We start from the raw sequence: 15,489 nt of genomic DNA on the forward strand, positions 1-15,489 counted from the left end.
TGATGACAGTTTGATGCTTCATGCTGTGAATTTTGTAGACACTCTCATGGGAAATGGGTAGAAGTACATTATGGGTATGGTAGATTTGAAAATTATTTAACAAGTTTCAAGAATAATGAAATGGTTAAGAAAAGGAAGAGGCTACTCTGCTTATCTAACAAATTACTTTAAATGATGCCAATTTATGAATGTAAACCTCAGGTTTGAAAACAGTGCAGCTGTAAGGGAAGAATTTATGCTTATTCAGATGGGTTAGTGGTAAATAGAGTAAACTTCAAGAGTGAACCACTTGCAGACAATATTCCCACTTAATACTGTATACCATAGATGGTTTTTTCTTCAATATCTTTCCAAGTTTTTGGCCTTATTTTATTATACACAGAAAAATAAATCTCAATCTTCATTGTACTGTTATATATATATGAATGAATGTTTTAGTGCTATGATCAGGGAAAACTGATCTCTACTAATATTCACCAGCTGTAGAAGAGGATCTTCAGAATGTTACTTATGGATTGCAAATGTCTTTTACCTCAAAATGTTTCATTCTCCTCTTCCCTATTAAGCCCACTGTTAGGAGCACAGCTGTGAGAACTGAGTTTAGTAATCACCCACAGAAAATATTCTGATCTGATCAAGATGGAGATTGATTTTATTCATCCTAATAGAAGAAGTTCCATAGAATGCTCATGCAAAATTATGCGTGGGTGGCAAAAGCAGCTTTTAAAATAAGACATACTAGTCTAGGTTATAAATTGCGGGATCAAATCAGGGACCTTTATCATCACAACCCTTCTGTTCTCTCTTGAGTAAGGGTAGGATCACATTATCAAAACAATTAAGAAGAGCCAGGTGATCTGATGATGTTTGTCCCCTGATTAGAATAGAACTTCACAGAATCATTAAGGTTGGAAAAGACCTTTAAGGTCAAGTCCAACCAACTTAGATAGATTGGCATTTTTCCATTTGAATGTGACTGTTTTCTAGCAACAATTTTAAATATTTGATTACTGTTGTGTTTATACCTCCTCTAAAAGATGCCATCTGGGCCACATTTTCCTCTTTTCAAACAAATTCTTGAAATACAATGACCAATGTTATTGCTATGATATTAAATACACTAATAACCTTTATACCGTTACTTTAAGTTAAAGCAGTTAATTGATCCCTTCTTCACCAATCACATTCCACATTCACCAAAGACTGAATGAGATTTGGAAGGATAGGATTCTTTTTAAGCTCCTTAAAGATCAAACATTGAGCTATAAGCTGACTGTTGAAAGGCAGAACATTGTAAAAGCTAATGAAAAACTTTCCTGCTGCTAGAGTCAGGAGGTATGAAGTGGTGGGGGTTTTGTGTGTTTAGAATATTCAGAAATATTTTTGAAAGCTTTCTTCTTTTCATGTATTTAACCTGTAAAGAATTTTTTTTAAAGTGTTATTAAGTGGTGTATTGTAGTCTCTAAGTCTTTTTTGTTCAACTGCTGCCTTCCTCACTGGCGGAAAATCCTCAAACAGAAAACTTTTTGTTTTTCATTAAATACGCAGATATTCTACTTTGGCCATGCCAGTATTTTCCTTTCTAAGATTTTCTCTCTATCTAGCTTCCTGTCAGACCAGAGACTCTGTAAATTAATATTGATTGGTATTTGTAGTCACACAATAATTTCATCCTTTCCTACTCCAACCTTGACATGAAAGACTACAGTATCCTTTCTACTATCAGTTTAACTTGCAGGCTTCTTTTGGCCAGTGCCCGAAGATAGGAGTCAATTTAGCCCTGTTAATTTCGAGGACTGCACCACAGAGTTTTGTCTTTTCCTCTGAATTCACTAAAGATACTTGTTCTCAGTGTGGCTTCTTTGGATCAAACCAAAAAGAAGTCAAAAGCTCTTATAAGCTTATCATTTCCAAAATAATTGTTGAATTTGAAATAGCTGAATTAGTAATGTAATTGCCAGGCGAAACGCTGTCAAAATGAAATTATAGGTATCTAAGGAACATCTGTTTCTGACAATTTTGGGGAATAGTCTCAATAGTTCCTAAATTCATCTTGGACCAGAATATCTATACTTTTTAGCCTTGATTTAGGAAAGCATTTGAACATATTTTTTTTAACTTTTAAAAAATTAAGGTATTTTCTTCAGGTGTCAGTGGCTATATTCAAATTACAGGAATCTTGCAACATTTGACAGTTCCTGGATTCAAGTGCATGCTTCAGGTGCAGATTTCTTCCCTTTTTTATTAGTGTGGCTCCACATTTGTTCCTAGTCTGAGTCAACCATCATCACCGTGCTGCTGCAACTGGATTTGCTACTTACAAATGCTCTGTCCAGCCTTAAGGAACCAAAGTATTGTTCAACCTCTGTGGTAAAAATGAAGGAATATCAGAAGAGAAAAATAGCAAATATCTGCTTTATCTGTTGTGCTGTACACAAGAATTCCTTCGTGACAGCACAGGAGACAAACACAGTATTTCAACATATTTTTCCAACACCTATTGCAAATGGATTACTTACTATTTTAGTTCAATGCATAATGATGAACCCCAAAATGAATGTTTCTAAAACCAGAAAATACCATCTGTAATACAGAAGAGCTTTAGAATAACTGTTATTTACAAGTTTTTGCTCATAAAGAAACTTTTTGAGTGGCTGTAATCCTGGGACTGGTGAGACCATATCTGGAGTGCTGTGCCCAGTTATGGACTCATCTGTACAAGAAGGACATGGACATACAGGAGCAAATACAGTGAGAGGATATGAAGGTGATGAATGCAACAGAGCATCTGTCATATGAGGAGAGGCTGAGAGAGCTGGAACTGTTCAACCTGGAGAATGGTAGATTCAGGGGGATCTTATCCAAGTGTATAAATATCTGATGGGGGAAGTAAAGAAGATGGTGGAAAGTGGTGGAAAGTGACAGGATGAAAGACAACAGGTAGCAACTGAAAACAGGAAATTCCTTAACATGGAATTTTTCTTCACTTAAGAAAAGAATTCCTTACTGTGACAGTTGTCAAATGCTGGACTACTTGCCCAGAGAGGTGGTGAAGTGTTCATCCTTGGAGATACTCAAACCCAACTGGACATGTCCCTGAGAAATCTTTTGTAGCTGACCATGCTTAGAGCTGAGGCTGTGAGCTGTGAAACAGCTGGAATGTGAAACCAGACACTTAAGTCATAGACTTTTCAGTACAGATAGGCACGATTTTGTCTATTTGTGTGAAGAAGAAAATATACTATGTAATTGTATGGGAAATTTACATGGTTTACAAGCTAAGTGTAGACTGAACCCATACTATATGGTATTTACAGCTGGTGTATGGGAATGTTGAAGGATGGCCATATCTTAATGTCTTGACTTTTCATTATAAAACAGAAAAGTGAAGTTGCATTTTTGTAATTTTGTCAGCCTAAGAAATGAGTCTAACCATTCCCAAGAAGAAAATGGTGAGAATTATTTTTGCGGTAAAAAGAGAATCTCTAACATGGTTATGTAGTATGAAAATAAAAGGTAGGAGCTCTGGCAGAAATCAGAAAAAACAATTTTGTACAGGTTTCCCAAACATTGTTCCTTAGACTAAGACATTGTTGTGATACATGAAGAATGGGATTGTTATTTGTCTAGTTATTTGCATGAGAACTCTAATTTTCCATCTGAGCAATTCCATTAGCTATCCTAGAGAAGCTGTGAGATGTTTTTCTTGTGCAAGGTGCAAAGGGAGCAATTCATGCTGGGTTTTTCTTCTTGGAAAATTAATGTTTGGTTTGACATCGTTGATAGATTGTTTGTTTTCAGGAAATTTGCTATCTTCCAAGATGCATTTTAAAAGTTTAGTTCAAGACACTTAGCCAAGACTCCTTTTTACACTTTAGCAATAAATAGAAGAAGTATGATAATGACAATAACCATCTTGAGAGTCATCACTGAGAAGACAGCATTAAAAATACAGTCTCATTTAATTTATTGTCAGAGCTATGATAGTATTTAGCAATCCCTGGCCCCTGAGAAGTCATAATTATTCCACTGTTGGAAAGTAAACAGCAGCAATCCTTTCCCTTTTCCCCTTGCCTCTCCTGGAAATACTGGGAAGGGTAATATAGTAATGTCACCTACTACCCCAAATACATGGTGAAGTTGAACAGATACATTCATCTGTGTCTGTCACAGCAACCTTTGCCAGGCAAACATGCAGGGCATATTTTAGAGCTGTCCCCTTGGCAGAACACCTGAGGGATGTCACAGACAGTATTGTCATGCAGGAAAGTGTGTTTCTGTGAAAATCCAGCTTTTCATTTATTTTCTCATGTGTTGAATCAAATTAATGGATTAAGATACATGTGACTAAAACGCATTTGTAAGGCCTGGATTTGGCTATCATGATACTACAACAGGGTAACATCCCAGTAAGGATCACTGTGGTGCATTTTTGCTCCCACATTTTGAGTTCTTTGTTATGATGGTTGTTGGCCTCTATTGGAAGTGAACTGTTGAACTCAAAAATACAATATTTTTGTAAATTATTCTATGTAAATCTGATACTTTGAAAATGGTAATAGTACTGCAGCAACCTGAGATAATTGCAGGTCTGGCAGGACCTTGCCACTGAGTCCTTGCACCTGAGTCCTTGACTTTATTTTTTCTCTTCCCAGTCTAGACCTCTTAGCAGTGAGCTCAGGTAACATGGTCACCAAGCAGGTCCTCCCACACCTGGGAGAATACCACTAAATTAGCACTAATTTACATGGCAAGTCTTGTGATTTAGTCAGTACAAAGTATAGATGCCTTTGTTGGCTTATTTGGCAGAGATAGCTTCCAAAGAATTTGTGAGCACAGACCTGAGACAATCCTTTCCTAGACCTTTCTGTATTTCCTCACATGGACAGCTGTTGTTAAGGGTGTGTGGTCAGTGTACTCTGCAAATAAGTCATTTAGGCCATACCAAGCTGCATGGGGCAAAAGAAACCATGACAAGAATATGTTGCAACTAGCATAAACTGTGCTGCGCTGACATGCTCAACAAGTCAGGCACAAAATTTGGCCAAAATACAGGAAAAAAACTGCCTCATACCTTCTGAAAACTAAAATTCACCTAGTTCTTCTTGGTAAGCATTTGGATTCTTTCAGTGTTTCTCCATCGGCTAAGCAAAGAAATCATTGGCATTCTCACCATTTATAGTTTGATCCATCAGGGTACGTTTCAGTCCGCAAAGTTAGCACCTAGCAAAAATATGCTGTGGTTAACAAAACATGAGGTATTTGAATATGTAAAAGAGAAAGTATTGCACATACACAATTGCACTTTAGTGATCTTTATTTTCAATGTGTGATGGAAATTAATTTTGGGGGAAATGTATCACAGTTGCTGATAGCTATCTGATTTATGCATATGTTGCCTTGCCAATGCAGCATCAAGCTGTAAAGAGAATGTTTCTTTGGTCAGCATTTCATTTTCATAAAGGCTAATAGTATTTTCTGTTAGTCCATTAGCAGGATTATAAAACTTGAAACACACATGGTAATAAATCTCCTCCAATTACCAAGTTGTAAAAAGCAGTTTACTGGTAATTTCAAAGTGTAGTGGCTCACTCACTGATTTGAGAATCCATCCTTCTTTGTAAATAGAGCAGAGATTGCCTAAGGCTGGGCCCACCTGCAGAGGGAGAGGTTGTCCAAGTGAAGTGGCCTGATGGAAAACTGTATGGTGCAAAGTATCTGGGAACAAACACAGCTCACATGTATCAGGTGGGTGTCAATACTTACTACCCTGTGCTTGTTTTTCAGATGTCTTTATTGCAAATTGCTCCTTTGGCTCTAGCATTGCAGTGACCAGCCACAACTTCAAAGCCGCAGAAGGCTGGAGTATGGACTCTTACTGTAACAGCTAGTGCATTTAAACTAGTAAATAAAGCTGTCTAAACCATTAACAAACGCTGTGCACTCTTTGGGAGTTGAGGTTTCACCTGTTCTTATAAAATCAAGAAAATGGGTTATTTAATAAGAACTCAGGTGAACAGGTGGAACATTAAGACTGAAAGATAACATTTGTTATCTTCTCCAGGGTAATTACTTTTATTTGATGTCAGCTAATTATATGATTAATAATATAAAATTAAGTAGTGGTGTGTGACTACAGTGAACCCTAGGCATTTTGTAAAAGGATGGAAGGGAGGACAGTAAAGAGAAGAGCCCTGCTTTCATTTGTCTGAGGCACTTCTGAATTAATTAACACATAATTTAAGGAGTGTTTTATCCTCAGCAAAGGCAAAAGGGAACTGAACGGTGAAGGCAAGGCTAAAAAGCTGACTTCTGATTTCAGAGACACAATAATTGTTTTTTTATGTGCTTGCCTTTGAGAAAAATCAATCAGCAGCTTTGAGTACCCAAGTGAATGGTGGAAACTGCAATAAAACAATCACAATAATAATAGCACTTCTGAAAGAATGAGAACCTAAGTAAATTTCATTTATATATATAAAATCATTTTCACTTATGTAACTCTTTCATATGAAGGCCTCACATTACTCTACAAAAATGGCAAATTTACTATTATATCTGTAGATAAATTAAGGCACAGGGAGGCTAAATGACTTGCTGCATTGACCTTCTCGCTTTGCCAATGACTTGCAATTGAACACAAGTCCTCAAATGCCTAATCCCTTGAGCTAGCCTCTAAATCCTCCCTCTTCCCTTATATTTAGCAGCTGTATTATGTTGTGAAGGTGAAAAGTTCTTTATAAAATATAAAGATTATTGTTCTACAGTAACATTAATCTTCAAATAATTTAATCTTCTAAACACCTGGTCTTCTGAGGAATACTGTGAGGTAGACTAATGATAGAGATAGACTAATGTTATCTTTCACATTTGAAGGAATCTGACATGGTCAAAACAAACTTCTTTGTCTTATTTTAGATGTCTTGGACAACATGCTTAAATCAGTTTAGTTTAAGGAAAATGGATTAGCATGCGGAGATTCAGTAAGGTTTGGAGCCCCTCAGCGTAAGAATCGTGGGAGAGTACTTGCCTTGTAACAACCCTTATCACAGGGGAAATAGCAAAGGTTAACGACTAGAGGGAGTCCAGATTACACTGCATAGGATTTTGGAGACAGACAAGTATTTCAGTCTGTAGGATGGGAGAAGAGTCTGCCACAACATGGCCACAGATTACAGAAAGTCTATTACATGGAGGTTGCAAGGCTAATTTCAAGACACATTAGTGGTTCTTCCTCTGGTCTTTCTACACAGCCTGTCTGATAGCTCCCAGGACCCGTGCATACACATAATCCATTCTTACCTCTGTTGTGAGGTCTCTGTTGCAGCCTTTAGATTCTCTTACCAAGTCGTTTGTGGTCTATTAGATGGTGCAACAAAAGCAGAAACTGAAAAGTACTCACTGAAATGAGTGTTATGATCTAATAAGGCATATTTGTTCTATGTGGAGAAATCTGTCAATTTTCCTCATGTTCGTAAGACATTTGTACTGAATGCATGCAGGAGCTATGACACAATGCACCAGAATTCATATCATCCAGTTTGACATTTGTGACCCAGTACCCTACACAATCCCTGAACAGAGTTATACATGCTAAATGAAGCAGGTGTTCAAGTGTAATTGTTAATGCAGTATACATTTGATGTCTTGATAATTTTTGATATTGACATTCACTGTTTATTTTTGAGCTTCATTTGGGATGATTAAATTATCCATTCACCTTATTAATTGCTTTCTAACAATTTCAGCTGACCCTTTAATTTATGATGTCCTGATAAAAGAAAATCTTATGGAGAGAATAACATACCATACAGACACAGTACAGCAGCAGAAGTCCCAAAAAAAAAAAAAAAATTTGCTGGATAAAATTGATGATTTGAAATGTAGTATCTAAAGTCTGGATTAAATTTGAGCTATTAGATATGGTGGGTTTATATTTTGCATGAATCCTAATACCATTGAAAGTCTTAGAAGAGCTCTTGTTGTGTTTGCCTTTAATGGTACGGCAAATTTATTTCCAGTGTGGTATGCTGAATTGTAGCTGAAGAACTTGCAGTTACTCTTAATTGTAAATGTTTAATATAGTTCACACTGAAAACATGCCAGATTCTGTGGTTTGATGCAGTTGCTTGCTGCTGTACATTACCAGTAAAAACAAAAATATTGCCCATTCAGGAGGTGCTTTTCTGGAGCTGCAGAGTTCATTTCCTGCACAGTTCCTTCACCAGTGATGCAAAAAGCATTATTACCAACTGTATTATGCAAAACCATGTTACCAAATATATTGTGCAGCAAGGAGCAGGAATAGCAGAAAGGCTGCTTCTGCATCGTAGTGAAAAATACCTGAATTACCATAATTTTATTAAACATGCTTAAACCAAATTGGCCTTTAAGTTCCTCTAACATACTACTAAAGGACGAGTCTTATGGGGTTAGTAACAGGAACTGAGGGGAGCAAGAATTACTTTCGTGACTTCACTGTCCATCTGTGCTCTGTGGATTTTAAATACATTCCAGATCTGTGCATCTCTGTTAAAGTGTTGTAAATAAAATTGCTTTTAAAAAATTTAATAATTCATAGATCTGTACCCTGACTTTTGAGAATGGATATACTATATCGGACTTTTCAGCTGTTCACAATTAATGTCACATACTCAGTCATGGCAAGGTTTTAATGTGAACTTAGAAAACTCAGTCCATTTACAAGTTCAAATACATGATTTTTCAGTTCTATCTATGATAATACTTTTGATAAGTTAATGTTTTCCTGTGCATGAATTTGGGCTTATTCTTTCAACTTAAGTCTGTTGTCATTCATATGATCTCATTAAGTCATCTAAGGATGTGGAATGGGACTTCTTTTATGTTTATACCAAACTTAAAAGTACAGTTTCAGTGGGAACTAAAACTGCGGTCATAGATAATAGCTGAAATTCACAACTGCTAGATGAAGTATTAAAAAAAAAAAATCAGGAGCTACTGAAAAGACTTAAATGGTTCAAAGCCTCAGCATTTTAACATTCCCAACACCTAGTTACATTTCCTTTCTCATTTTCTGCTAACGGGGTTCATGTTGGATTAAATCTAAACCTAAACATGATAAAGCTTTTCATCTTCTGAACAGAGCATTTTAAAGAAATTCCATCAGATTCAATAAAATTCTGTTAACAGGTATTTCCTTAGTTGTCACTCATACTTTCTTTCTTTTGACATGGTATTCCTCAACCTTGAAGCACAGGATGTTAAAATTAATTTTTTATTTAGTAGAAGCAAGTAAAAAAATTGGAGGCAAATAAAAATGACACAAACACATTTTAATATGTCACTCCTACAAAATAATGTTGTCTGTGTTGTTACTGCTTGGCATTCCTAGTCTAATAAATTTTACTTTACCGTATATGTGTCAGTGTTGATTTTGAAGTCTCTTTGATTAGATATTATTTTTAACTTATGAATGTGTTGTAATTCCCAAGAAATAACATTTTTAATGTTTTATCCTAATTTTGCCTTCCTAAAATAGTTAGGAAAATATTTGTATGTAGATCTTCTGTGTTTGCATGTATATTTCTGTCTGGAGACATTCCCAGAAAATTCCTGCAGGAGTTAAATCATGATTTTTTTTTTTTTAAATATCCATTTTTTCAATTAGGTTGAGTTTGAAGATGGTTCTCAAATAGTAATGAAGAGAGAAGAGATCTATACACTAGATGAAGAGCTTCCGAAGAGAGTGAAAGCACGATTTGTGAGTATTTGCTGATGATAACTTTGTAGTCTATCTGTGCTCAAAATACCCGTAAAACTATCCTTGGCTTTATTCTGGATTTTCAATTTAAGTTGGACAAATATTTTGTGAAGCCTGTACTAATATGACTGGCTAAATCAGCACAAAAATTAGCACAAGTATCCATTTGCTAGTGAGAATGGTTAGTTCTTCCAGTACAGACAAATGTTGTTGTCAAACATAATTCTTTTCTCCTAAAAGGGATGTCTTGGTAGATCATCTGTCAGATCATGAAATACCAAGTTAGTAAAATTTTTAAATTGACAAACATTCTGTTCTTTCAATATGCTTATAATGTGTATACATTTTTAAAAACTTTCCAAGTTCTCAGAGCTTTGTGATTTTGAAAGTATTGAATTTAATAAAAAATGCAATTAAATTCTAAGAAACAAAGTACCTGATCAGAACTCATTAATGGCACTGGCAGGACTCATCAGCATTTCACTAGTCTTTGGTTTAAAACTAAATCTTCGCTATATTTTTTGAGTTTTCTGCAGTTTTAAACAACATCCACCAACTCATTGTTTACATGCATGCCCTTTGGAAAAGTATTGAGGTTTATAAAGAAGTTTATAAAGAGCATGACCCTTACAGTTTGAAAAGGGAAAGTTCTGCTGTACAGATGTTGGAGGAGACGAGATGACTGCTGTTGCCTGTCTTTGTCATTAATGCTAAATATTGTGCAATTCAATCCATTACCAGGCCTACTCAGAACTGCACCATGTTCTTCTTATCTCCGTGTTCTATTTTAGAGCTGTTTGTTCAAAACTGCATTGTGAGTTAAAAGTTAGCTTTCTTAATATGTAAAACCAAAGCATAAAGATGCAAAAATCTTGTCATAATTGAGAACAAAGAATAATTCACTGTTCTGAATAAAAAAATCCCTCTTATTTGAAGTATACTTTCAGTGAAGCTTTGGAAAGGAGGGCAGTGTACAGTGTATTTTTCATTGCTGCAGGAACGTGGGCACATACACATTAACTGTTCACACATCTGTTATGTGACGCTCATTAGTTGTAGGGGAATGATATGTAGAGTTGTTTCGTCGGGCATACACAACTTAGAAGAGTTTAGTGGAGCATTACACGGAGACGTAGCTGTAGAAGGTTTTAGTCTGACTTTCCTTGTCTGTGCTTCTTGCCACATGCAGCTGCCATCTTCATTATTATCATAATTTCCTTTCATCCAGCAGCCAGTCCCAACATGGATGCTGTATATTTCAGAAGCTAGAGGTGTGTCAAAGGAAAGGATTAACTTCATGTGTGAAAGGGACAGTAAAGCTGGGAAAGGAAGAAAGACAGAGAAACGTGAGGCTGTTAGACTCCTGAACCAGCAGGATGCCCTGTTTTACTGAAGGAATAGCGTAAGATTAGGACAGCTCTTTCTAATGGGAGGCGCAGTGGTCAAATATTCTTGGTTAAAACACCTTTTTGTCAATGTATTTGGGATAAGTGCACCATCTTTCAGTGTCCTGACCACCTAGGGTTAGGACAGATGTCTTGGAAAATGTTAAATGAGCCATCTTGTTATATTCAATGGGATTTTTCACTGTATTCAGAAAGGATTCCATTACCACTTTTTGTTTTAGGGACTATGTGTAAAAAGCATTTATAAATAACTGCAAGTTCTGTAGAATGTAAACTGTTGCATTTCACTAAGGATAACAATACAAATGTAGTTAGGTTTATGCTACTCTCTTTAAAATTGAGGTTTTATACATCAATATTTTTTTTTTATTTGATACGATCAACTTCATAGGGAAGTTAAGTATAGGTTAAAAACACTGAATTTGGTCAACAAAACAAAACAAGCCACAGCCTGTGCTCAGACCTTTGCATTATTTCATACTATTGCCTCAAATTCTATAAATACGTAGCTTAGTCCTCAAGGTATGCTCAACACCTCCTTTCCCCTCCACCTGCAGAAGACAGTGCAAGTTAAAGACAGCTTATGGTATTGTTTCCACCTCTTGAAAGAAGTGACGCCAATACCTTCTAAATTATGCTTTTCCTAATCCTGGGAATTTTACCATGACTCCAGTAGTGGAAGTTGGTCCAAAAATTTCTGCCACTGCTTTTTCACAAATGACTTGTTGTTTGCTGTCCCTCTGCTTTGTTTCAGTTGATTCCCAACTGTTCTAAGCATGTTGACAAATGACCAAACTTGTGACTCTAGTCCTTTGCAAATTAGGCACTGTGCAGGTTTCTTTTCAGAGGTCCATGCCATAATACCTTGCACTTAAAACTTTTCTGAATAATACTGTGTGGTGGATAGTACTTGATACTGCTATGATAAAACCTGCCCAACAAATGCATCACTTCCATGTTGCTGGTTTTCACCTTGAATTAGCCTGATTGTGTGACCTCTGGATAAAATAAAAACTAACAACTGGTGTTAGTCACATGTTTCTAAGGAACGCCACACACCTAGAGAATTAAACGGTAAGTAGTACATGCAAAATATGGAAAAGTAAAAATGATATTTTAAATGTGCATTTAAAATATATATTTAATATTAGAGATTTTCTTGAAAGTAGTTGTAACTGCATAATCAGTAATGTAGCTAGCTTCATATGATCTAGTGAAATATATCTGAGTTTCCATGTAACTTGTCTAAAATATGTCAGAATCTGATGGCCTGTATGAAGGTGTATATGTAATTAATGTCGGGTTTTAGTCTACAGCCTCTGACATGAGATTTGAAGACACATTTTGTGGAGCAGATATTATCTTGGGAGAGAAGAAGCGGCAGAGAGTTTTGAGTTCCCGCTTTAGGAATGAATATGTGGATGATCCAGGATACCGTACCTTCTTAAAAAGCTCATTCCAGAAGAAATCGCAGAAGGGGCTATAAATGAAGCAAGAGAAAGAGAAGAATGTTGGTTAAAAAGCATGCAACATTATTTGCAATCGGTTTCAGTTTAATTGAACACTCGGTTTTACAATTAATTAATCCATATACCAGCCTTGTAAGCTGAAGTACTTGAGTTCTGATTTCTTCAGTTAATGTGTTAAAGATTTTGTAATGTTTTGCACTATGAAACTAAGGGATAAACCAAGTGAGAGTAAGAGGGATTACACAGTGATATGCTGAAGAAAACTTTCAGTCCTGTTTGCATTGAAATAAGTGGTAAAATTCCCTTTGAATTATGACAGAAGATTCACGTTCAGAAGGGGACACATTTTGGTAAACAGAGATAATTTCAGTGGCCTATTTTTTTCCACAGACAGGAAAGGATGTTAAATTCAACAATAACAGTTTTTATAAAACATTTTTAAAACAAATACAAATATGTACAGTATTAAGACAAACAAAACCTGTACTTACTTTGTACAGTGCTTTTGCATTTTTATGTCACTATTGCTTTCAGTAGGGTTTGACGTGGACTCAAATGTTGACATAGATATTTTTGGCCTTTAAGAAAGATATCTTCAGCTCATCGGGGTGTTTTGTATATTTACAGAGGCAGATTTTGGCAGTTATTTTTAAACATGTTTTTCATAAGGTCTATTAAAGTTAAAATAAATTAAAAATAGCTATTTGTAAAATATAATTTCCTTTCATTATGTGTACAAAAAATAGAGTTTAAATATATATGCTTAACAGCTTAGTTTTGAATGAATATATTATGGTTTTCCTTTTAAAGTAATAGTCTATCAATGTAACAACGTTTTAAAATAAATACTGTCCTTTTATTTGCACATTTTGTCTGTTGATGTGATTTTCAATCCTATTATTTTATACCTATAGGAATCAAAGAGCTTCACTGTATGCAGTATGCATGTAGTTTCCTGAACACAGCAGAATATACACACAGACACACATATGGCTTGGTATTAAAATACGAACTTGATAAATACTGTACTTTCATTTCTTTTCTTTCTATTTCTCTTCAGTCTTTGAGATCTTGACCTTTTTGGATGTTTCACAGAAAGCAGAAACTCTGAATGTGTCTGAAACACTTGGGTATGTGAAACTAGAAGAGAGCTTTATCAAAATGACATCATCTGTTTCTTATAAATTGGACCGTCAGCAGGATTTCTGCCTGTCTGCCACAGGAAAAGAAGCCCTTTCAAAATCCAATTTAAATCTAAGCACTGCTGTTTCTAGCGTTCTGCTTGCAAAAAAACCTGAATATATGGATCCAAATAATTTTTCATTGCAAACCCAGTGCTTCATAAGCTGAGGCACACAGATCTTTGTTTCACTGTAGCCCTTGCATGATTCTTATTTTTTCAAGTGGACAGTGAAATATTTTCATTTATTATTTGACACTTCAATTGACAATTTGATTTTGCTGTGTTACGTTAACAATCTTTTCTTGTATCATGAAATCACTCAGAATCCCTTTAGTCTAAGAAATTGCTTAGCTGTGACAACTGGAATGTATTTCCAATTGACAACATTTTTTCTAGAGTTAGTGGGTTGTGGTGGGTACTGTCTGGCATATTTCAGAATATCAGAGCTCGTTCTGATATTGTAAAGGAAAAATAAAAACTAGTGATACATTTGGAAAATGCAAGATTGCTGCTGCCTTCTAGAGTTAAATGCAGCTGATTGACAACCTAATTATTGATGCTTAGTTTCAAAATACTGTTCTAGGATGACAGTGTTTTTATGATCCACCATGAAGGTTCAAAACAACTAAAATATTAATTGGTTAAATACATATAAATATATTTTGTAATTAAATAAATGATGCTATGGGAGTACTACAAAGGCTAGAAATCAAATGTATTTTCTTTGCCTGGATCTGATATGACCTGTTATGACACTGTGAATAAACTGCCTCATCTCTATAAAATGGGTCCAACATCTTTCTCTTCAAGTTCCTTGACATTTGCTGATTGAAGTGTTGCAGATTTTTTTTAAAACATTAGTGCAAAAAACATCAGTTGGCTTGTTTCCCCTTCTATTTTTCAGAAAAAAAAAACCTTTACTTTGGAAGTTCTGGAAGGCTTTGAAATTATTTCTGACCTTTGTAAGGTGCTACAAAATACCTGCTATGTAAATGAAAATTGTCATGATTGTGCTTTAATTGTCATGATTGTGCTTTAATTCCTCCTGTCTCAAGACCTCATGGCCCTTGCAAACTGGAATGGCTAAACAAATGGCCTAGAAAGAGCTTTTCTGTTCCTTTACAACTCCTAAAAAGCCACATTTTTCAGTTCCACATCAGGCATTGATACGGACCTTTCAGGTATGTGAGGGAGCAGTTTAACATGCAGTGGTTGGTGTGCCACGCTCTGCGAAACCAAGAGCTTGCCACTACCTGACTTTTAGGTAGGTGGGCACCAAAACAGCGGTGTTTGCTGTGTGTGTAACCAGTTCTCAATAGCCAGGTTCTCTCTCTAGTAAAAGGTTTACGTGTTATTTTTGTCCTGATGTTAGGGATGGATATGTCTTTCCTAATGAAAAATGTCGGTGTTCATGACCATTTCACTTAGTGTCCATGTGAGGAAGAATGAAGTAGGTGGGAAGAGTGAAGTGTTACCTTTAAAGACAGGCTAACTGAATCAGCAGTGGTTTTCCTAGGATTAAAAAAATTAATAGTAATTGAACATCCCTAGCAAGAATGTGCCACATACATCAGCACTTTGCATTATCTTAGTCATAAAAGAGCCAAGTAATTGCTTTGCATATTCAAAAATCCTGAAGGCTATGGGTGTGCTTGTGAGTGTACACACACAAAGTAGTGGTTTGACCAG

The 15,489-nt window shown here is 35.7% G+C and overlaps 1 protein-coding gene across 1 annotated transcript in view; it reads left to right on the forward strand.

Annotated features, from left to right (window-relative positions):
* LOC104622948 (lysine-specific demethylase 4C-like) overlaps positions 1-13,747 on the forward strand; it is a gene marked incomplete at its 3' end in the record, with an annotated part of 32,688 nt that extends 18,941 nt beyond the window's left edge. The window contains exons 4-7 of the mRNA XM_010289883.1: positions 5,629-5,748; positions 9,650-9,742; positions 12,458-12,584; positions 13,678-13,747. Of these exons, the coding sequence (XP_010288185.1) occupies positions 5,629-5,748; positions 9,650-9,742; positions 12,458-12,584; positions 13,678-13,747 (410 nt within the window). The remainder of the gene's footprint in view (positions 1-5,628; positions 5,749-9,649; positions 9,743-12,457; positions 12,585-13,677) is intronic.
* Positions 13,748-15,489: the final 1,742 nt, after the last annotated feature.

Source organism: Phaethon lepturus, unplaced genomic scaffold (genome assembly GCF_000687285.1).
Source record: "Phaethon lepturus isolate BGI_N335 unplaced genomic scaffold, ASM68728v1 scaffold5286, whole genome shotgun sequence".
In the NCBI taxonomy this organism is placed as follows: domain Eukaryota; kingdom Metazoa; phylum Chordata; class Aves; order Phaethontiformes; family Phaethontidae; genus Phaethon; species Phaethon lepturus.